This window comes from Eptatretus burgeri, chromosome 2 (assembly GCF_056783735.1).
Source record: "Eptatretus burgeri isolate ZD-2024b chromosome 2, Ebu_testis_v1, whole genome shotgun sequence".
In the NCBI taxonomy this organism is placed as follows: domain Eukaryota; kingdom Metazoa; phylum Chordata; class Myxini; order Myxiniformes; family Myxinidae; genus Eptatretus; species Eptatretus burgeri.
The window spans coordinates 116,279,499-116,295,346 of record NC_140962.1 but is presented as its reverse complement, the minus strand read 5'-3'; the positions used below and the strand labels follow the sequence as shown (position 1 = coordinate 116,295,346).

General features: G+C 40.4%; 1 protein-coding gene across 10 annotated transcripts in view; it reads left to right on the top strand.

The window, feature by feature from the left end:
* The window catches only part of RFTN2 (raftlin family member 2), a 148,117-nt gene that overhangs the window by 117,582 nt on the left and 14,687 nt on the right, over positions 1 to 15,848 (top strand). For all 10 annotated transcript variants that reach the window (XM_085870892.1, XM_085870890.1, XM_085870884.1 and 7 more), the window contains one exon: positions 3,978 to 4,086. In XM_085870892.1, the coding sequence (XP_085727018.1) occupies positions 3,978 to 4,086 (109 nt within the window). The remainder of the gene's footprint in view (positions 1 to 3,977; positions 4,087 to 15,848) is intronic.

Here is a 15,848-nt window from a genome sequence, read left to right as displayed (position 1 = left end):
CTCCCACGTAATCAAATATACCGAGTTGGCTGGGATTATATAAACAATGGACTCCTCCCACACTCCTCTAACCGAAGAAGCTGCATAAAGCAACCAAGACGGTCTACACAAGGTAAGCACTATGCTGTTTCGAACCCTTCCCAGAGTTCCTCAACAACTATAAAGATGTTCACATATAGTACACACATGAGAATGCCAATGCGACACATCCCCTCAGCTCGGTTCCGGACTGGTTTCATTGCTTATTGGCGAATCATCAGTCATAGCGTAGACAGCAATGCATACCAATGAGGTTCCCCAGCATGTACCATGTGCAAGTGTCAAAAGCAGTCAATCTATACTAATAAAAGGGTGTGTGTGTGTGTGTGTGTGTGTGTGTGTGCGTGTGCGTGTGCGTGTGCGTGTGCGTGTGCGTGTGCGTGTGCGTGTGCGTGTGCGTGTGTGTGTGTGTGTGTGTGGCCATAACTTCAAAACTGTAAAACCTAGCAGCCTGAAACTTTGCATGCATACTAAGAAAACTCCAAGGAAGTGCAAGAGTGAAAATTGAGTGTTTGGGTTAATTGAAGATAATTTGGATAATTTGGAAGATAATTAACGGCATTATTTAATTATATCCTTCATCAGGTGATCCTCGGCTACCTCACTCTCTGGGTTTTAAGACGTTTCCTGGGTAGCCTTACTTGGGTCTGTAGCTGACATATTTTTTTGGCCTGCTCAACCATGCCTTGACTTTGAACAGGACACAGCAATTTCTTTATGATAAAGTTGTTGTTTTCACTTTCCTCACTCGTATTGTCGAATGCCTGTTCATCATAGCTACAAATCACTGGGTACATTGCAATGATTATAAACATCCGGAGACGTCAGCGTTCGTGGCGTAACATTTCGGGCATCTCCTGGAGGTGTATGTTTAATGTGTTTCGAATCACTTGCTAAACTATCCGTTTCTTAACAACCGTTTCATTGGAGTGCTTGCTTGAGTGCTTAAGCCACTGGGCGAGCGCTCTCCAAGCTGCTTGATTGTTCGTTTCGGTAAAAGTATCCATGCTGTCATGGGAACATCGATCAGACAGACGTACATTTCCACCTGTGTTGGGCCCTGCGGTGCCGTGCAGTTGGTGCCTCGGGAAGTGTCTCATCTGCTGAACATGTGCAATTTTATTTTTTACAGGATATCACTTTGTTTAACCTTTTGTGTGATCCCCGAATATAATGCACCCCTCACTTCAACATCGATATATATATATATATATATATATATATATATATATATATATATATATATATATATATATATATATATATATATATACACATATAAAAACAATAAGGTCCATCCGACCATATATTTACCGTGATTTGGTTGTGAAGGCAGAGAGCAGAGATCGACATTTTGTGTTCTGTGCGTTGATATATTTTTCAATTGAATTTTGCAAATTTCCCACTTGAATTCCTCTTTAAAACAACTTTGCTGGGGTTAGTTAGTAACTCTGCGTTGTCTATCTGTCTCTCACTCTCACTCTCACTCGCACACCCCTTCGCAGTGGATCGCAACGTTTGGTGAGATGTCGCTCTCCCACCTCCCTCCTAACTCAATCTACTTCATCCTCTCTGCCTCCCCTTCCCCCTCTCACTCTACATCTACCTCCTCTCTCTCTTCCTCTTTCTCCCCCCCCCCCAATAATGTATTGACAAGTCAGCGAAGCGACGGGTTGGATTTGCTTGTATAAATATATATATATATATATATATATATATATATATATATATATATATATATATATATATATATATATATATGTATATATGTATATATGTATATATATATATATATATATATATATATATATATATATATATATATATATATATATATATATATATGAGATACAGGACAAGATGTTCTACTACTAATCTACAAGTGTTGTATTACAGACTTTATCAATGTACTCACATTGTATTGGAACTATTTCTACTTTTTAGACTATCTAACATTCTAAAGAGAACGTACTTGATAGAAATATATGTGTGTTGTTGCTGTGTATTGCCCGGTGACTGACCTGCAAGAAGTGGGCTGATATTCCACCGTTAACCACAGCCACATCAGTCTGATTGGTCCTTTGGCAATGCGTCTCGTGGCCCCGCCCCCAACAGTGTGATTGACAGCTGATTGGTCCCTTGGATTGGTCCCATCCCTCTGATCCCTTCCTCTTCCTTTACAAAGGAATGCAGTTTTGTACACATTTGGTGGAATATTTTCAAGATATTAAAATTTTGATCAGTTTTCACCTTCCTACTATAAATTGCAGTCGATTGGTGTTTAAACCACCAAGGTTGTAGTTTGAACCAATTTTGAGTTCGGCTGTCAGAAAGAAAAGAATTCGAAGAAGGAGAATAATTACAAACGTGCCCTTTTGGGTCTCTCATTTTTCTTGATGTTTCTTGATGTCATTTTTCTTGATGTTTCTTCATGTCATTTTTCTTGATGTTTCTTGATGTCATTTTTCTTGATGTTTCTTCATGTCATTTTTCTTGATGTTTCTTCATGTCATTTTTCTTGATGTTTCTTCATGTCATTTTTCTTGATGTTTCTTCATGTCATTTTTCTTGATGTTTCTTCATGTCATTTTTCTTGATGTTTCTTGATATCATTTTTCTTTCTTGATGTTCATCGATCATGTCCCAAAGCTTCATGAGTGTTATTGGATGGTGTACTCTCCGCAGATACAATTGGTAATTTATAGGTTTACAAGTTCTCTCCTGGTAGACTTTTTTTTGTTTGAGGATTTATGTTGTATTGAGCCAATGGAGTATCCAGGCAATCTCTACATAAGAAGTGCACCTACTTCTTGATTCCCCTGGAGTGATGGGGTGAAACTAGCACTTGCTCGGATTGAAAGACAGAATATAATGAATTCCAGATTGGCAGAGAGGGGTGAATCTGCTGACTGCCTGTCAATGGGATGTTAATTATTGGTCATCAGAATGGTCCGAACATTCCGTCCTTGGTAGTATTTTCTATCCATGTTATCTGTGTAAATGCAATGATCATCCATTTTTTTCACGTTTTTTTTTTTTGTGCAGAAGACGTCATTAACTTTTTTTGAGTATGGTGCATGCCTACATTCTGATTAATTCCCACACAAACCATTTTCTCCACTTTTTCTCCAAGAGCAGGGTTGGAGAAATGACCTTCTGTGACCTCAAAATTATCTTCAAGGTCATCATAAGAGATGAAAAAAAACCTTATTTTTTTCTGAAAGTATACTGTTTAGGAATTGCAACCATCATCATCATCATCATCATCATCATCATCATCATCATGTACCATGCTCTATACAGAGTGTCGGTGCTACTGAAGCAGTTTCTTCGCAAGGTTTACAATTCAGGATTGGTCGCCCGCCACTCTGACACACAAAGTCAGGGCAGGAATTTGCAATTTGTTCAGGGTGCTGGCAATATAAGCTTGCTTACTTTTTCTGAATGACCCCGTGGGATCTTTAATGTCCACCAACTAATACTGGCAGATGTAATGCCCAGATTATCATCCATCTGAGGGATGACACACACACACTGATGAATTGTGAAACACCAGGATGACAGTTTATAGCTGGACCGAGATTCAAACCCAGACTAGACAACTCAGAGACATGCTTACATACCTCATCCTGCGAGCCCACATTTATGATGGGTCCCCAAAATTAACATTCGATTCCTATGAGATGTCATATTCCTACACGTACCACCACAATGCTCCACTTCTGATTCATTGTCATGTATATCTGGACGGACAACATATGATATTTCTTGTCGTGGCAGTTTCGATGAAAATAACAAATGTAACCCAAGTTAGACAGACACAATTCATACCAACTCTGAATCTTATAGTGACATATAGTCTTAGATATCGACCAATTACTGAGAAAAGTTAATATATCGACACAGATTACTTACCTCTTTCTGGTATTTCTTCTCAGGCATGTGAGCAGAGAAGAACTGCCACAGAGACACCACCTTGTGGTGGAAGAGTGTCCACTCACTGGACTAGCTCTTTCTGCTGAGGCCATCAAATCATTTATGAAGAAGGTCAGGGATATTAAGACTGCTATCTTTCATAAACAGGATTTTAATCATGTATGATATGTATGTCATCACAGATGTAAGAATTCCACACTGTTTGTGATGTCTTTTCTTGTCCTTTCATGATTTGCCAGGACGATGTTGTACTCAGCCATCCTTCATATTATTTTCTCCATCTTCCATGTTACAGCCACTTACATGTGTCTTTAGAGGATGACAGCACTTCTCTTGAAGGAAAAACATTCAGGCTTTGAATGAAAGGATTTAAGTCACTTTAATTTTAGGCATCAAACCTCTCTTTGTGCATCACTCTTGAAATTCAAAGAAAATTATGATAATAGACAACGAATTTGTAAATTTGCTCTCCACACCATCCAACTCCATAACTGACCTCTTTTGATCCACTAGTCATTTACAAGCTTTTTTTTTAAAGATACTGTGATATTTATGATATTTAAAATGTAACAAGCTTTTCGATTTCAGTGAATGACATTTTATAAACCATGAGCCTCGAGGGGGAAGTGTGTTCTTATCAATGTAGTTTCACCTTGCAATGACCTCATGTGGATTGTTTTATTTTGGGGAGGGTCACAAAACATTGGGCAAATTGGGAAATGGTCATGTTTCTTGAGTTTGTTGTTTGTTTGTTTTTTGGTCTAAGCTTCTTGCTTAGGAGCCATCTACATACATACCGTCGGTGCTGGGAAATTTTTACTGAATCAGGAAAAATAAAATCATCATAAGGAGCAGGAGAGGCTGAGATGGAGGTGGTAAGATAGGGTAGGATAATGTAGGACTGAGATAAAAGTGGGATAAAGATTTCCAGAAGAAAGAAATATGGGAAAGTGAGGAAGTGGCCAGTGGGGAGAATTTAAGGGTGTAAGTTACCACAACTTTATTATAAATAAACCCATGTTCTTGATGTTAGAGATGATACAATTTTACACTTTTCTTTATTTTGTAACACTTATTTTAGAAATAATCTTTTCCAGTCAATCTTTTGATTATTTTTTTTTAATTATACGCCTTCAAAGTCGATTGATCTGTGCTCCCAGAACATCTTAACTACCTTTAATCAAAATATGATGTAAGGCACCACATTCAACACAAGATATGTAGAGACCCTTTAGCTTTGCATACCTGTGCCTCAATTCCTCTTGGCATTGGTAACTCCAGAATTATATGTGAGAACTAGAAGGGCACTCTTTTACGTCACGATGTTGCCAGATATGCTTCCGCCCACGTAAGAAAATATGGCTGCCAGACCACGGTGACCGATGACGTCATAAAAAAATTCCCACCATACAATTTAGCCCAAGATGACTCTCAAACATTTTCATACTGATCGGATAAAGCGTTCAATGTATGCAATTATGACGTCATAACAAAGTCACCAATGACATCATCAAAATATCACACTTATTTCCCATGTGGAGTACTTGACATGTGCCAAGTTTCTATTTTTTCCTTGTTGCGGTTTCGGAGATACAGAGGTCCAAATTTTCCCTTTTTTCCAACATGATGTCATAATTATCATTAAAACATTCTGCACGAGTAGTCGCTCGCACCTGTGATGAAAATGTTGTGCAAATCAGATAAGCGGTTGCAGAGAAAACAGAAAATTAGCATGGACGGATGGACGGATGTACGTATGGACTGACGGACAACCTGAAAACATAATGCGTCTGGCAACTTCATCAGCGGAGGCATAAAAATTGAAAAGGATGTACATGTGCTCTCGTATCTATGTACCAATACACTTGTCCGTCCTTCCCTTTGTGTGATAATGCTCCTTTCCACCCATTGGTTGGATAACTTACCTGACTCCACCCACAATTATAACCTGAAAAATTGTACGGCTGCCATTTTTGTGATATGCAAAGCCAAAGATATCTTCAGAGCGGTCATATTCATAATTGCCATGCCCTCCCTATAAGTTTTCTGTTCAGTGTATAACGACCAAAGCGACTGTTGAAAGGATTATCAAATATCAAAAGGTTGGAGCTGATAGGCATCACTGGCCTTGTGAAGGCCACTGTAAGTACAGATCTCAGACTTCAGTCCTGAGACCTCAGGCCTCATGTGTCAGCCCATGGGCCATTGCAATTGGGATATATCCAAGCTGTATAATCACGATGTATTAGATATGTGCACATCGGCAGAGGGCAGGTTTTTGCTTCAAACCCGGGTTATTATTTTATTTTTGGAGCAATCCTGGCAGCGGTCTGTTGCCTTATACACCGCCAAAATAACTATGTGGCATTCTCTCTCGCAAGCAAGGGCTTTTACTGCGGAGGTTCCATGGGTCCTTGCTATTATTTCCAACTATTTTATCTAAAACGACTCGATCAGGGACCACACTACCCATGTCATTATAAATGTCTTTGTTTGGGGAGTACCGGGACTCTCGCAAGATTGTGAAAGAAAAATCCATCATTCTTTACTTTAAAGATATATATATATATATATATATATATATATATATATATATATATATATATATATATATATATATATATATGCATCAGAAAGAAAATATTTGGTTTTGGGTCAATTATTGGCACAATTATGTTGCTCATGATGATCACTTGAGAATTGCAATTCCACGGGGTTTCTGCATATCTTGTGGGATTGTGAGTTGGCCAGGCGACCATGATGGGCCATGACATACAGGAGCAATGCTGTTTCTGTTTGATTCACATTTTCTGAGAAGTCGGTGATACTATGATAGGGGAAGGGTAATAGTTAAATATTCTGCTGTTTGGATGAGGGAATGAAGAAATATGTAATGATTGATGTGGGGATACCGGGGTGGGGGGGGCAGAAAGATGGGGTTCGGATTGGGGGAGAGCAATGATGGGACAGAGTTAGGAGGGGGAGGTTGAGGCTTTGTGTGGTAGGGGGGAGGGTTGAGGCCTTTCAGTGGTTGGGGGGGGAGAGGTTGAGGAGTCATGGTGGGGTGTGTTTTGGTTGGTGCATTGTGAGGAAGAGGTTTTTGAAGCCTTTGAGTGGGATGGGGATTGAAGCCTGAGGATTGGGGGAGGGTTGAGAACATGGGATTTGGGCAAGGGGATTGATGACTTGGGGGTTAGTAAAGGGGAGTTGAATTCATGTTTTACCTTTTACCTTGTTATATGGGTCCCTGCTAGTTAAAACGAATACTGCAGCATTAGTTGAGAAATCATAAGCTCGACAAGATCAATCAAAATATTTCAGGCCTGACATTGAAATAATTTCTGATTCTGATGTACCATACTCTGTTACAGAGCATCAGTGCTGGCGAAGCAGTTTCTTGGCAAGGGTTATACTGTGTGGTTTGCCACTGCCTTCCCAGCAATTGTGAGAGCAGGAATTTGGAAATTTTGGCTATGGTGCCGGTAATAGCTCGCCTCCTCTTCGTGAAGGACACCATGGGCTCTTTCACATCACCAATTAATGCCGACCGACAGGACGCCAGAGTGTGCGTATCCCTAGGGCCTCGGCCATCATGTCAGCCCAATTAAAATAATTTACTCCTTTTTATTTTGCCATGTATTCACCATAGAGTGCTTTTCTGAGGGCTATTCATGTGGCAGCACAATATGCGCATCTATATATATATATATATATATATATATATATATATATATATATATATATATATATATATATATATATATATATATATATATATAATTTTTTAAATAAAGCCCTTTTTACCTTAAATGTTCCTTTGAGATCGTCTTGTAATCTTTTCTTTCTGATGTAAACTTGCCCTCGATAGAAACTCTTTCCTTGTTCTTCCATTCATTCCACACGGCGAGAGACAAGGGGAAAGGTCAGAGGTTTGGGATGAAAAATTCATAATCATCGACGACTCCTGTTTTTTAAAAAATGGTTTCAAACCTACCGAATTTGGGAAACTATTATCTTTTAATTCCTTAGATTGTAAGTAACAAGTTATGTATGCACAATCACAACTGATCAGTGCATGACTTCATGGACATGCAGTGGATTGAGAGCGAGGATGCAGACAAAATCCTCAACAGTTTGGATTAACCACTTCATGCGGAATTCAAAGAAATGCAGGTGTTTTCAAAATACTGTTTTGTTAAGGATGCAGACTGTACTACTATAGTACTAAATTTTCCTGAATCAAATCTCTGTTGAATTAATATAATGATGTGGACAAATATATACTGTATGCCACATGAGATGTACTTAATGAGGAAACCAGCACCTAATTCGTGAACAACATTTTAATAATGTAAAGCCATATAAATATAATCTTCATTTTATCAGCAGTGCATCTGACAGGATGGTGCAGAGGTAACCTACTTGTCTTACAACTGCCTATCGTCTTGGTCTGATTCACAACCTGACTATAAACTGTCGGATTGGTGCTCTGCAGGCTGGGTGTTGCATCCATTCTTCAGAATATCATCGATCCTTTAGAATTTATCCTGTCTTCATTAACGACTTGAGCCAAAAACTTTCTCCAGTTGACCTCACAAGAGGGTGGAAATAATTGGTGGCGTTAAAGTCGTCGTGGTAAATGTTTCGACTTATCAACCTGTGATTTTTACATCCTCGTGGAGGATCTCTAAGTCTTACTCACGTTGTTGTTCTTCATCTTCTTGTTGTGGACTTTTTTGTTTCACAGCCGACAGTTTTCATCGAAACTTCCTGAAACTTGGCATATATATGTAGAAATACCCTGCGCAGACAGTAACCATCTCCGATTTTGAAAATCCCTCCTAGAAAAAAAAAGTTGTGACGTCAAAATATCTCCGCTAATGGAAATCGCCGAAAAATTATCTCCGAAACTGGGCAAGCTTTTTGAATTCTGTTTGCGGGAATCGAACAGGGCATTAGCAGAGATGAATTACTGCACATATGATACATCACAATGACGTCATATCAATTTTTATGACGTCATTCCTATTTTTTGACTTTTTGTTTCACAACCCAGAGTTTTCATCGGATCTTCGTGAAACTTGCCATGCATATGCAGAAAGCCCACGCGCAGGCAGTAACCATCTCCGATTTTGGAAATTCTTCCTAGCAAAAAAGTTGACGTCATAATATCGCCGCTAATGGAAATCGCCTATACCATTATCTCCAAAACTAGGCAAGCTGTTTGAATTTTGTTTGCGGGAATCAAGCTGGGCATTAGCACAGATAATTTATCGCAAACCTGATACATCACAATGACGTCATATTCGTTTTTTTGACGTCATCATGAAGAGGACGAGGATCTTAGCTCATTTGAGCTTGTTTTTATCTCTTTTGACCAATCAAAATCATCTGAATAGCATCAAGTTTAGGAATGATGAAGACTCATAATACATCACCTGGAATGGTTGCAAACAAATCCCAAATTAAAGTTTTCTACACATGTGACATCAGTTGAGTACATACCTCCACCAGCTTGAACAGTTAATGCTTTGTATCCCACTGAAAGGGCAGATCTGCATCCAGACCTGAAACAAAATCGAATCAGCTTGTTCTTGTCACCTACCCAACTCATCCACCAAGTTTTGTCATAATCATCCACATCATTTTGAGATATCATGCCATATATCATTTTTGGCCCCATCTCTCAACGGTGAAGAATCACACAGCAAAAACAGCCAAAACACTGAAAACAAACACAGCCAAACAGACAGGGGTGAAAACATAACCTCCATCTACCTTCGGTGGTGGAGGTAATTAAAAAATTCTCCTATCCGGATCTGGATCCGGATTTTCCTAAAATATAATCAATACCTCCTTGTCACACACCCAACATGCCCACCAAGTTTCGTCCAAATCTGTCCACAACCTTTTGAGATATCCTGCTCACAGTGAAAACAACCTCCGTCCACCTTCGGTGGTGAAGGTAAGAAAGGGGGGGGGGGGGGGAGAAATCAGTTATAACTGTACTTTAGCTGAAGACCGAAATACACTGTCATGCAAAGCCTTTAAAACTTTTTCAAAGTCGTCGGTCAAATATCTCGAACATATCTTTAAATGCAGGAAAATCAAATGCTCTCGCCCTGTCCCTCCGCAAGGATCAACGTTTGAACACCCCAGTCTACTTATCTGGCCAAACCCCAGAAGAGGTGCAGCCCCTGGAGCTTCGAGGCCTTACAATATGTCACAAATAGTCTGGGGCAGACCACATCACTAAACCAGCTCCTCAGGTGGCTGACACCTCTCCATATAGTTAAGTCCATTAATGAACCATTCTGAGCTCATCACAGTGTATAAGGTCTTCACATGAAGTATCGTCGATAATTATGGGTGTCCACTCTGGACTGTGCAGCTGCTTCCCATCTTGTTCCCCTGGAAATGATAAAGTCCAAGGCTCTCCATGTGTTTGGCAAATCTTGCCAGGAGACCAAGTGCCAAGGGCTGATTCACACCAACTACAGGCAGTTTGAAGGACTCAGTTTTGTATATCACTTCCATTCTGGCCTTACTCCTCTCACCCTTTCATTTCTCCATGCCTCACAAGACCGTCTAGGTTGCACATGTTGCTCCAGATTTCCATACTTGGCTACCCTCCCAATTCTAAGCTAAATTCTCACCTCCATCGCTTCAAGACTAGGTCAATTTTCAGAAAATGTTAATGGTGGAGGCATTTCATGTTTACGGCTGGCAAACACCTTTTTAGATGTATTTATATGTTCGAAATCAATCTAGAGGGTTTGCCCGGCTGTATTTTCAACGATTAACCCATAAACTTGACAAATCCAATATGGCTGCCATCGCTTATAGAAAATACCTAAATTATTGTATCTCTAGAACTACTTGACCAATATCAATGATGTTGATGTCTATATTAGGGTTTTCACACATGCTTGATCAGCTGGAATAAGTTTTAAGTTCACTGTAGGTCAAGGTCATGCATTGGGACAAAGGTCAAGGTCATCTTTTGACCTTATGGTGCAGAAATAAGCATATCTCAGGAGGTATAATACCTAGCCATCTGACCATGTGTAGAATGATATGGCCATTTCCTTGTTAAAGGTAATACTGTGATGACAATACTGTGAGGAGTCCATTTGACCTTGACCCATTGTTCAAGATCAGTAATCAAATAACCAATAGGTTCAATATATTATTTCCCATTTGTTCATAACACATATATGTGACTAAGCCATCAGACCATTTTTTAGAAGGATAAGAGCATTTTTTGATGAAGAGAATACTGTTGGGGGTCTATTTGACCTTGACCCTTCATCCAAGGTTAAATATCAGATGACCAAATAATTCCCCATATGTGATTTCCTAGCACGAGTTAAACTGTTCTGCATAGGACAAGTGCAAGAAGCTCTTCCCCCAACATCTGATGTGGCACGATTTCACATCATGCGAAGCCATTACCAAGCCGTGTCTGGAATCAAGCCCACATACCGTCTCCAGTTCTTCTCACAGTAACAGATATGGGTTGGGATCGCAAGGATGGTCAGTTAGTCCCAAGACTTCTCTCTCTACCACCTATCCCAAAAGCATGCTCAGAGATCATGTCATGTGGATGCACAAAGGGATGCCTGAGTAAGCTCTGTAGTTGCAGGAAAATGCGCTTATCATGCATTGAAGCTTGCAAATGCCACAAGCATGCCGACGAATGTCAGAACATTCTACCTGATGGTACATAAACGAAGTCCTCCACACACTAGTAATGTAACATTACAATATAATTGTGGACATATAAAAGTTTATATTTTTTGATGTTAGATACTTATATTTCTGTAATGTTTGATAGCCAAACCAAAATCCGTTACAACCCAACCAGAATCAATGCTACTAGACCGGGAGCCCGCGGGGCTTAGCTCAACCGAAGAGGGGAACGATTGCCGTCCTCATGGTAAGATGCCAGATCATATTCTCACCTCAGAACTCTGCGTCTGCCGGGACACTGCTGCTGGGTTGACATTCTGTGGTCAATATCCGTATCGCATAATCGGCGCTAGCTCAACCTGTCAGCGGAACGGCCTGATGTAGGTTTCTGATATTATTCGTATAGCTTGTAACACGGTATAAACAATGACAGACGATTTCGCCGCTGGAATACTGGTGACAGATGCTAATTAGATGAATACCGCTAATTAGATGCCGCAAAAATCACGCTAGCTCAACCAAACAGCGGAACAGCTAAAACCAACGCAGACTGCTAGTCAGGGGTCCCCTGAGTACAAAAGGAGCTGGGCCCCCAGGACAGACGCTTCCAAGTTGTGCATTCTATGTCAAGTGTACACATTTTTCAGTGAAATTTTGACGCATCGTCTTAGATTTCACTCTTTTTTTGTGCAAGTGTTTGTATCCACGGTAAAACATTGTGTCAATTTTCAGACCTGGGGGCCAATCGGGGCCCATTTTAGCCCCCCCCCAAATTTGGATGCCCCTGGCTACCCCACAATCTTCCAGAGGCCATATCACAGGTTGTGGTCCGATTTGGATGATCTTGGTATCAAAATGCTCGTAAAAGCAAGATCTTTCGAATCGTGTAAAGTAAAATCACTCCGAAAAAGTAATTCAAAAAGTTATAGTTTGGGGCACCCTTTGACCTTGGGCCCCCGCTCCCCAGCCAAAACCGATGGTCCCGATTTTTTTTGTGTGAGAATACCCCTTCATATACTCCAACACCTCAGCATAAATGAAAATGGGATCTCAATGGGTTCAAGTGTGATGATGGTTTTATTGTTCGGGGTCCACATAACACTAATTCTTGATTTGACATTGGGTGATGTTTGCCGTCATCGTTTCAATGACGTCACCTGCTGGCGGGCAACTTTATGTCTGAAATTGACAATCATCTCTGGACTATTTTTATATCTATATATATATATATATATATATATATATATATATATATATATATATATATATATATATATATATATATATATATATATATTTTTTTTTTTTTTGCATAATTTGCGAAAAATTATTCTGCCTAATGTGTCTATTGATTTTTAAGTGTACATTTTTCATATAACCATCATCGAATTAAGTTATAAATGGGATAATCTCAGTTTTTGCATATTTTTCAGTAAGCATGGCGACTGAAGATCGAAAGGAGTTCCGAAAATACTGTTGCGATCCGTTCAGCTGCCATAAAACGAAACAACGAAAAGATCTTCGCAATGTGTCAAATGATATGTTGATGAAATTTTCTTCAAAGGTGAAAAAAGATGACAAACTTTGTACTTCGTGCAGAAAAAAACGTTCTCAGTTGTCACCAAAGCGTATTGAAGAATCATCTTCGACCAGTTCGAAATTATCATCAGAAGGTACTATCGAAGGCATTGCAGAATCTATTTTGACAGATGAGGATGAGGAGGTTTTTGAGCGAGAAGCAGAAGTTTACCTATTAAACCAGTCGTTATCGATGATAGGCGAAAGCCCATTCGACAAACGAAAGGCGGAAAGGAACCCAGGGTACGTTCCTGAAAAGCGAAGTAAAGTGGAAGATTATGTGCAAAAGAAATTATAACTAGTTGCTGGACCAAGCACTGCGGAGAAAATACAAAATACAGCGTCAAAATGTGAGGAAAACTGCATGCCAGAGGTGATCAAAAGCCTGAAAGAAAAATACGTTGTTTCGAGCCGTTCAGAGCAAATACATATACTGACAATATTTGCTCGGAATATGAGCATCAGAGGGATGATGAGTGAATTCAGTTGCTCCCAAAGAATGGCTGTGCAAGCCAAAAATTTAGAGAAAGAAAATGGTTTGCTATCATCTCCAAATCCCAAACAGGGTAAAATATTGCCTGACGAAGTGAAATACGCCGTAAAAGAATTTTACCGAAGTGATGAAGTCAGCCGAATAATGCCGGGAAAAAAGGACTGTGTGGTGGTCAGGAATGAACATGGAAAAGACAAAATTCAAAAGCGCCTGGTACTAAACAATCTCATGGAACTGTTTCAGAAATTCAAAGAGGAGAACCCACAGATGCCAACCCTCCCGATTTCATCGGGAGGCTTCCGAAAATTCACCCAAACTCCCGCCCTTACGATCACTATCCTTATCCTCCCGAAATTTTGATATTTTTGCACTGTTCACTAATCAGAATGTACTAGTATGAGAATTGAATGAAAAGCATCGTCTGCTACGTATAGGATGTGGTAACTCCATAACGTTCGCTGCTGCCAAATTGTACGTAAAAAATTGCAAATTCAAATGAGGAGCCGCGAAACATTGGGTCTGGATCTCGCTTATGCGATCATGCACTGAGATTTAGTGCATGCGGTATGTGTGCAATACAGTGCATGCGGTATGTATGCACAGTGTATATGCATGCGATACGCTCACTGCATGCAGCTGGGCCCCGTACCAGCCCGGCGGTCGCGACCACCGTGCGGTGTTTAACAGCCGCTAGAGTTCTACGAGTCGCGCTGCAACTGTGGAACATCGACTTCAAAGTTACCGATGCTTCAAGCCCTCGATGTTGATTACGAAATGGCAGAAAAGAAGCTTACGAAGACCAAGAAATGGTCTCAGAAGTACAAGACCGAATACAGTCTCCAATACCCGTGTATTCGAAAGTCTGAAAGAGGAATTCATCATGCGTATTGTACAGTATGCAGCGTTGATATTTCAGTTGAGCACGGAGGTCGCGATGATATTCGGAAGCACGTTGGAAGCAAAAGGCACACAGACATTGCAAAGGAGAGATCTTCGAGCACGAGTACCGGTACACTTCTGAATTATTTCACCAAACAAGGGACAAGCGAGGAAGAGGATGTTACCCGAGCGGAACTTCTCTTTAGTGGATTTATTGTGGAACATAACTTGCCCATATCAGTCTCAGATCATGCTGGACCTCTATTTCAAAAGATGTTTCCAGATTCAAAAGTTGCTTCAAAGTATGGATGTGCAAGAACAAAAACTTCAGCAATAATTGGTGAGTTGTCAAATGTTACTGCTTCATCTATTGCCGATATTGCTAGACTATCTCCATTTAGCCTAGCTACAGACGGTAGCAATGACAGTGGTGAGGCCCAGATATATCCTGTCCTGATTTCGTACTATGACAACAGTGCTGGGATTGTGAAGCAAGGTTTGCTAAGTTTGCCTGCGTGCAAACAAGATTCCACTGGAGAAAACATTTTCAAACTGCTTGATCATGAGTTCAGTGACAGGAAAATTCCGTGGGGAAATTGTGTTTCCTTTTGTGCTGATAATGCCTCTGTCATGGTGGGCAAGCACAAAGGAGTCGCTGCTTATATCCACAAACAAAATCTAGAGTGCTACATCATGGGATGCCCTTGCCATATGATGCACAATACGGCCAAGAAGGCGGCTCAGGCCTTACCCATTGAATTAGATGACTTTCTCATCTATATTTACTACTACTACTTGGACAAAAGTAGTAAACGCGTCAAAGGAGTGAAAGCACTGCAGGAACTCTGTGATGCCCCGACACACAAGATTCTGAAGCATGTCGCAACAAGGTGGCTGTCCCTTGGTCAGTGCCTAGACAGGCTGATTGAACAGTGGGAGCCACTTCGCCTCTTCTTCAAAGAAGTACGAAGAAAAATGCAACCAACTGTAGCCAAGACTCTAACAACGAGCAAGAAGGACGGCACTGTATCTACTGCCAGTACTGGCACTGCAGGATCAAGCACTAGTGGAGCAGCATTCACCACTACCACTGCAGTATCTGCTGCGAAGAAGACAGCAGGGACAGCACCAAAACCAATGCTGAGAGCAGGTAGCATCACCGGCCCTTCATCACGTTCATCTACAAAGCAGATCCCTTCAGAGTCGAGAAAGACTGTGATAGTCCCATCTA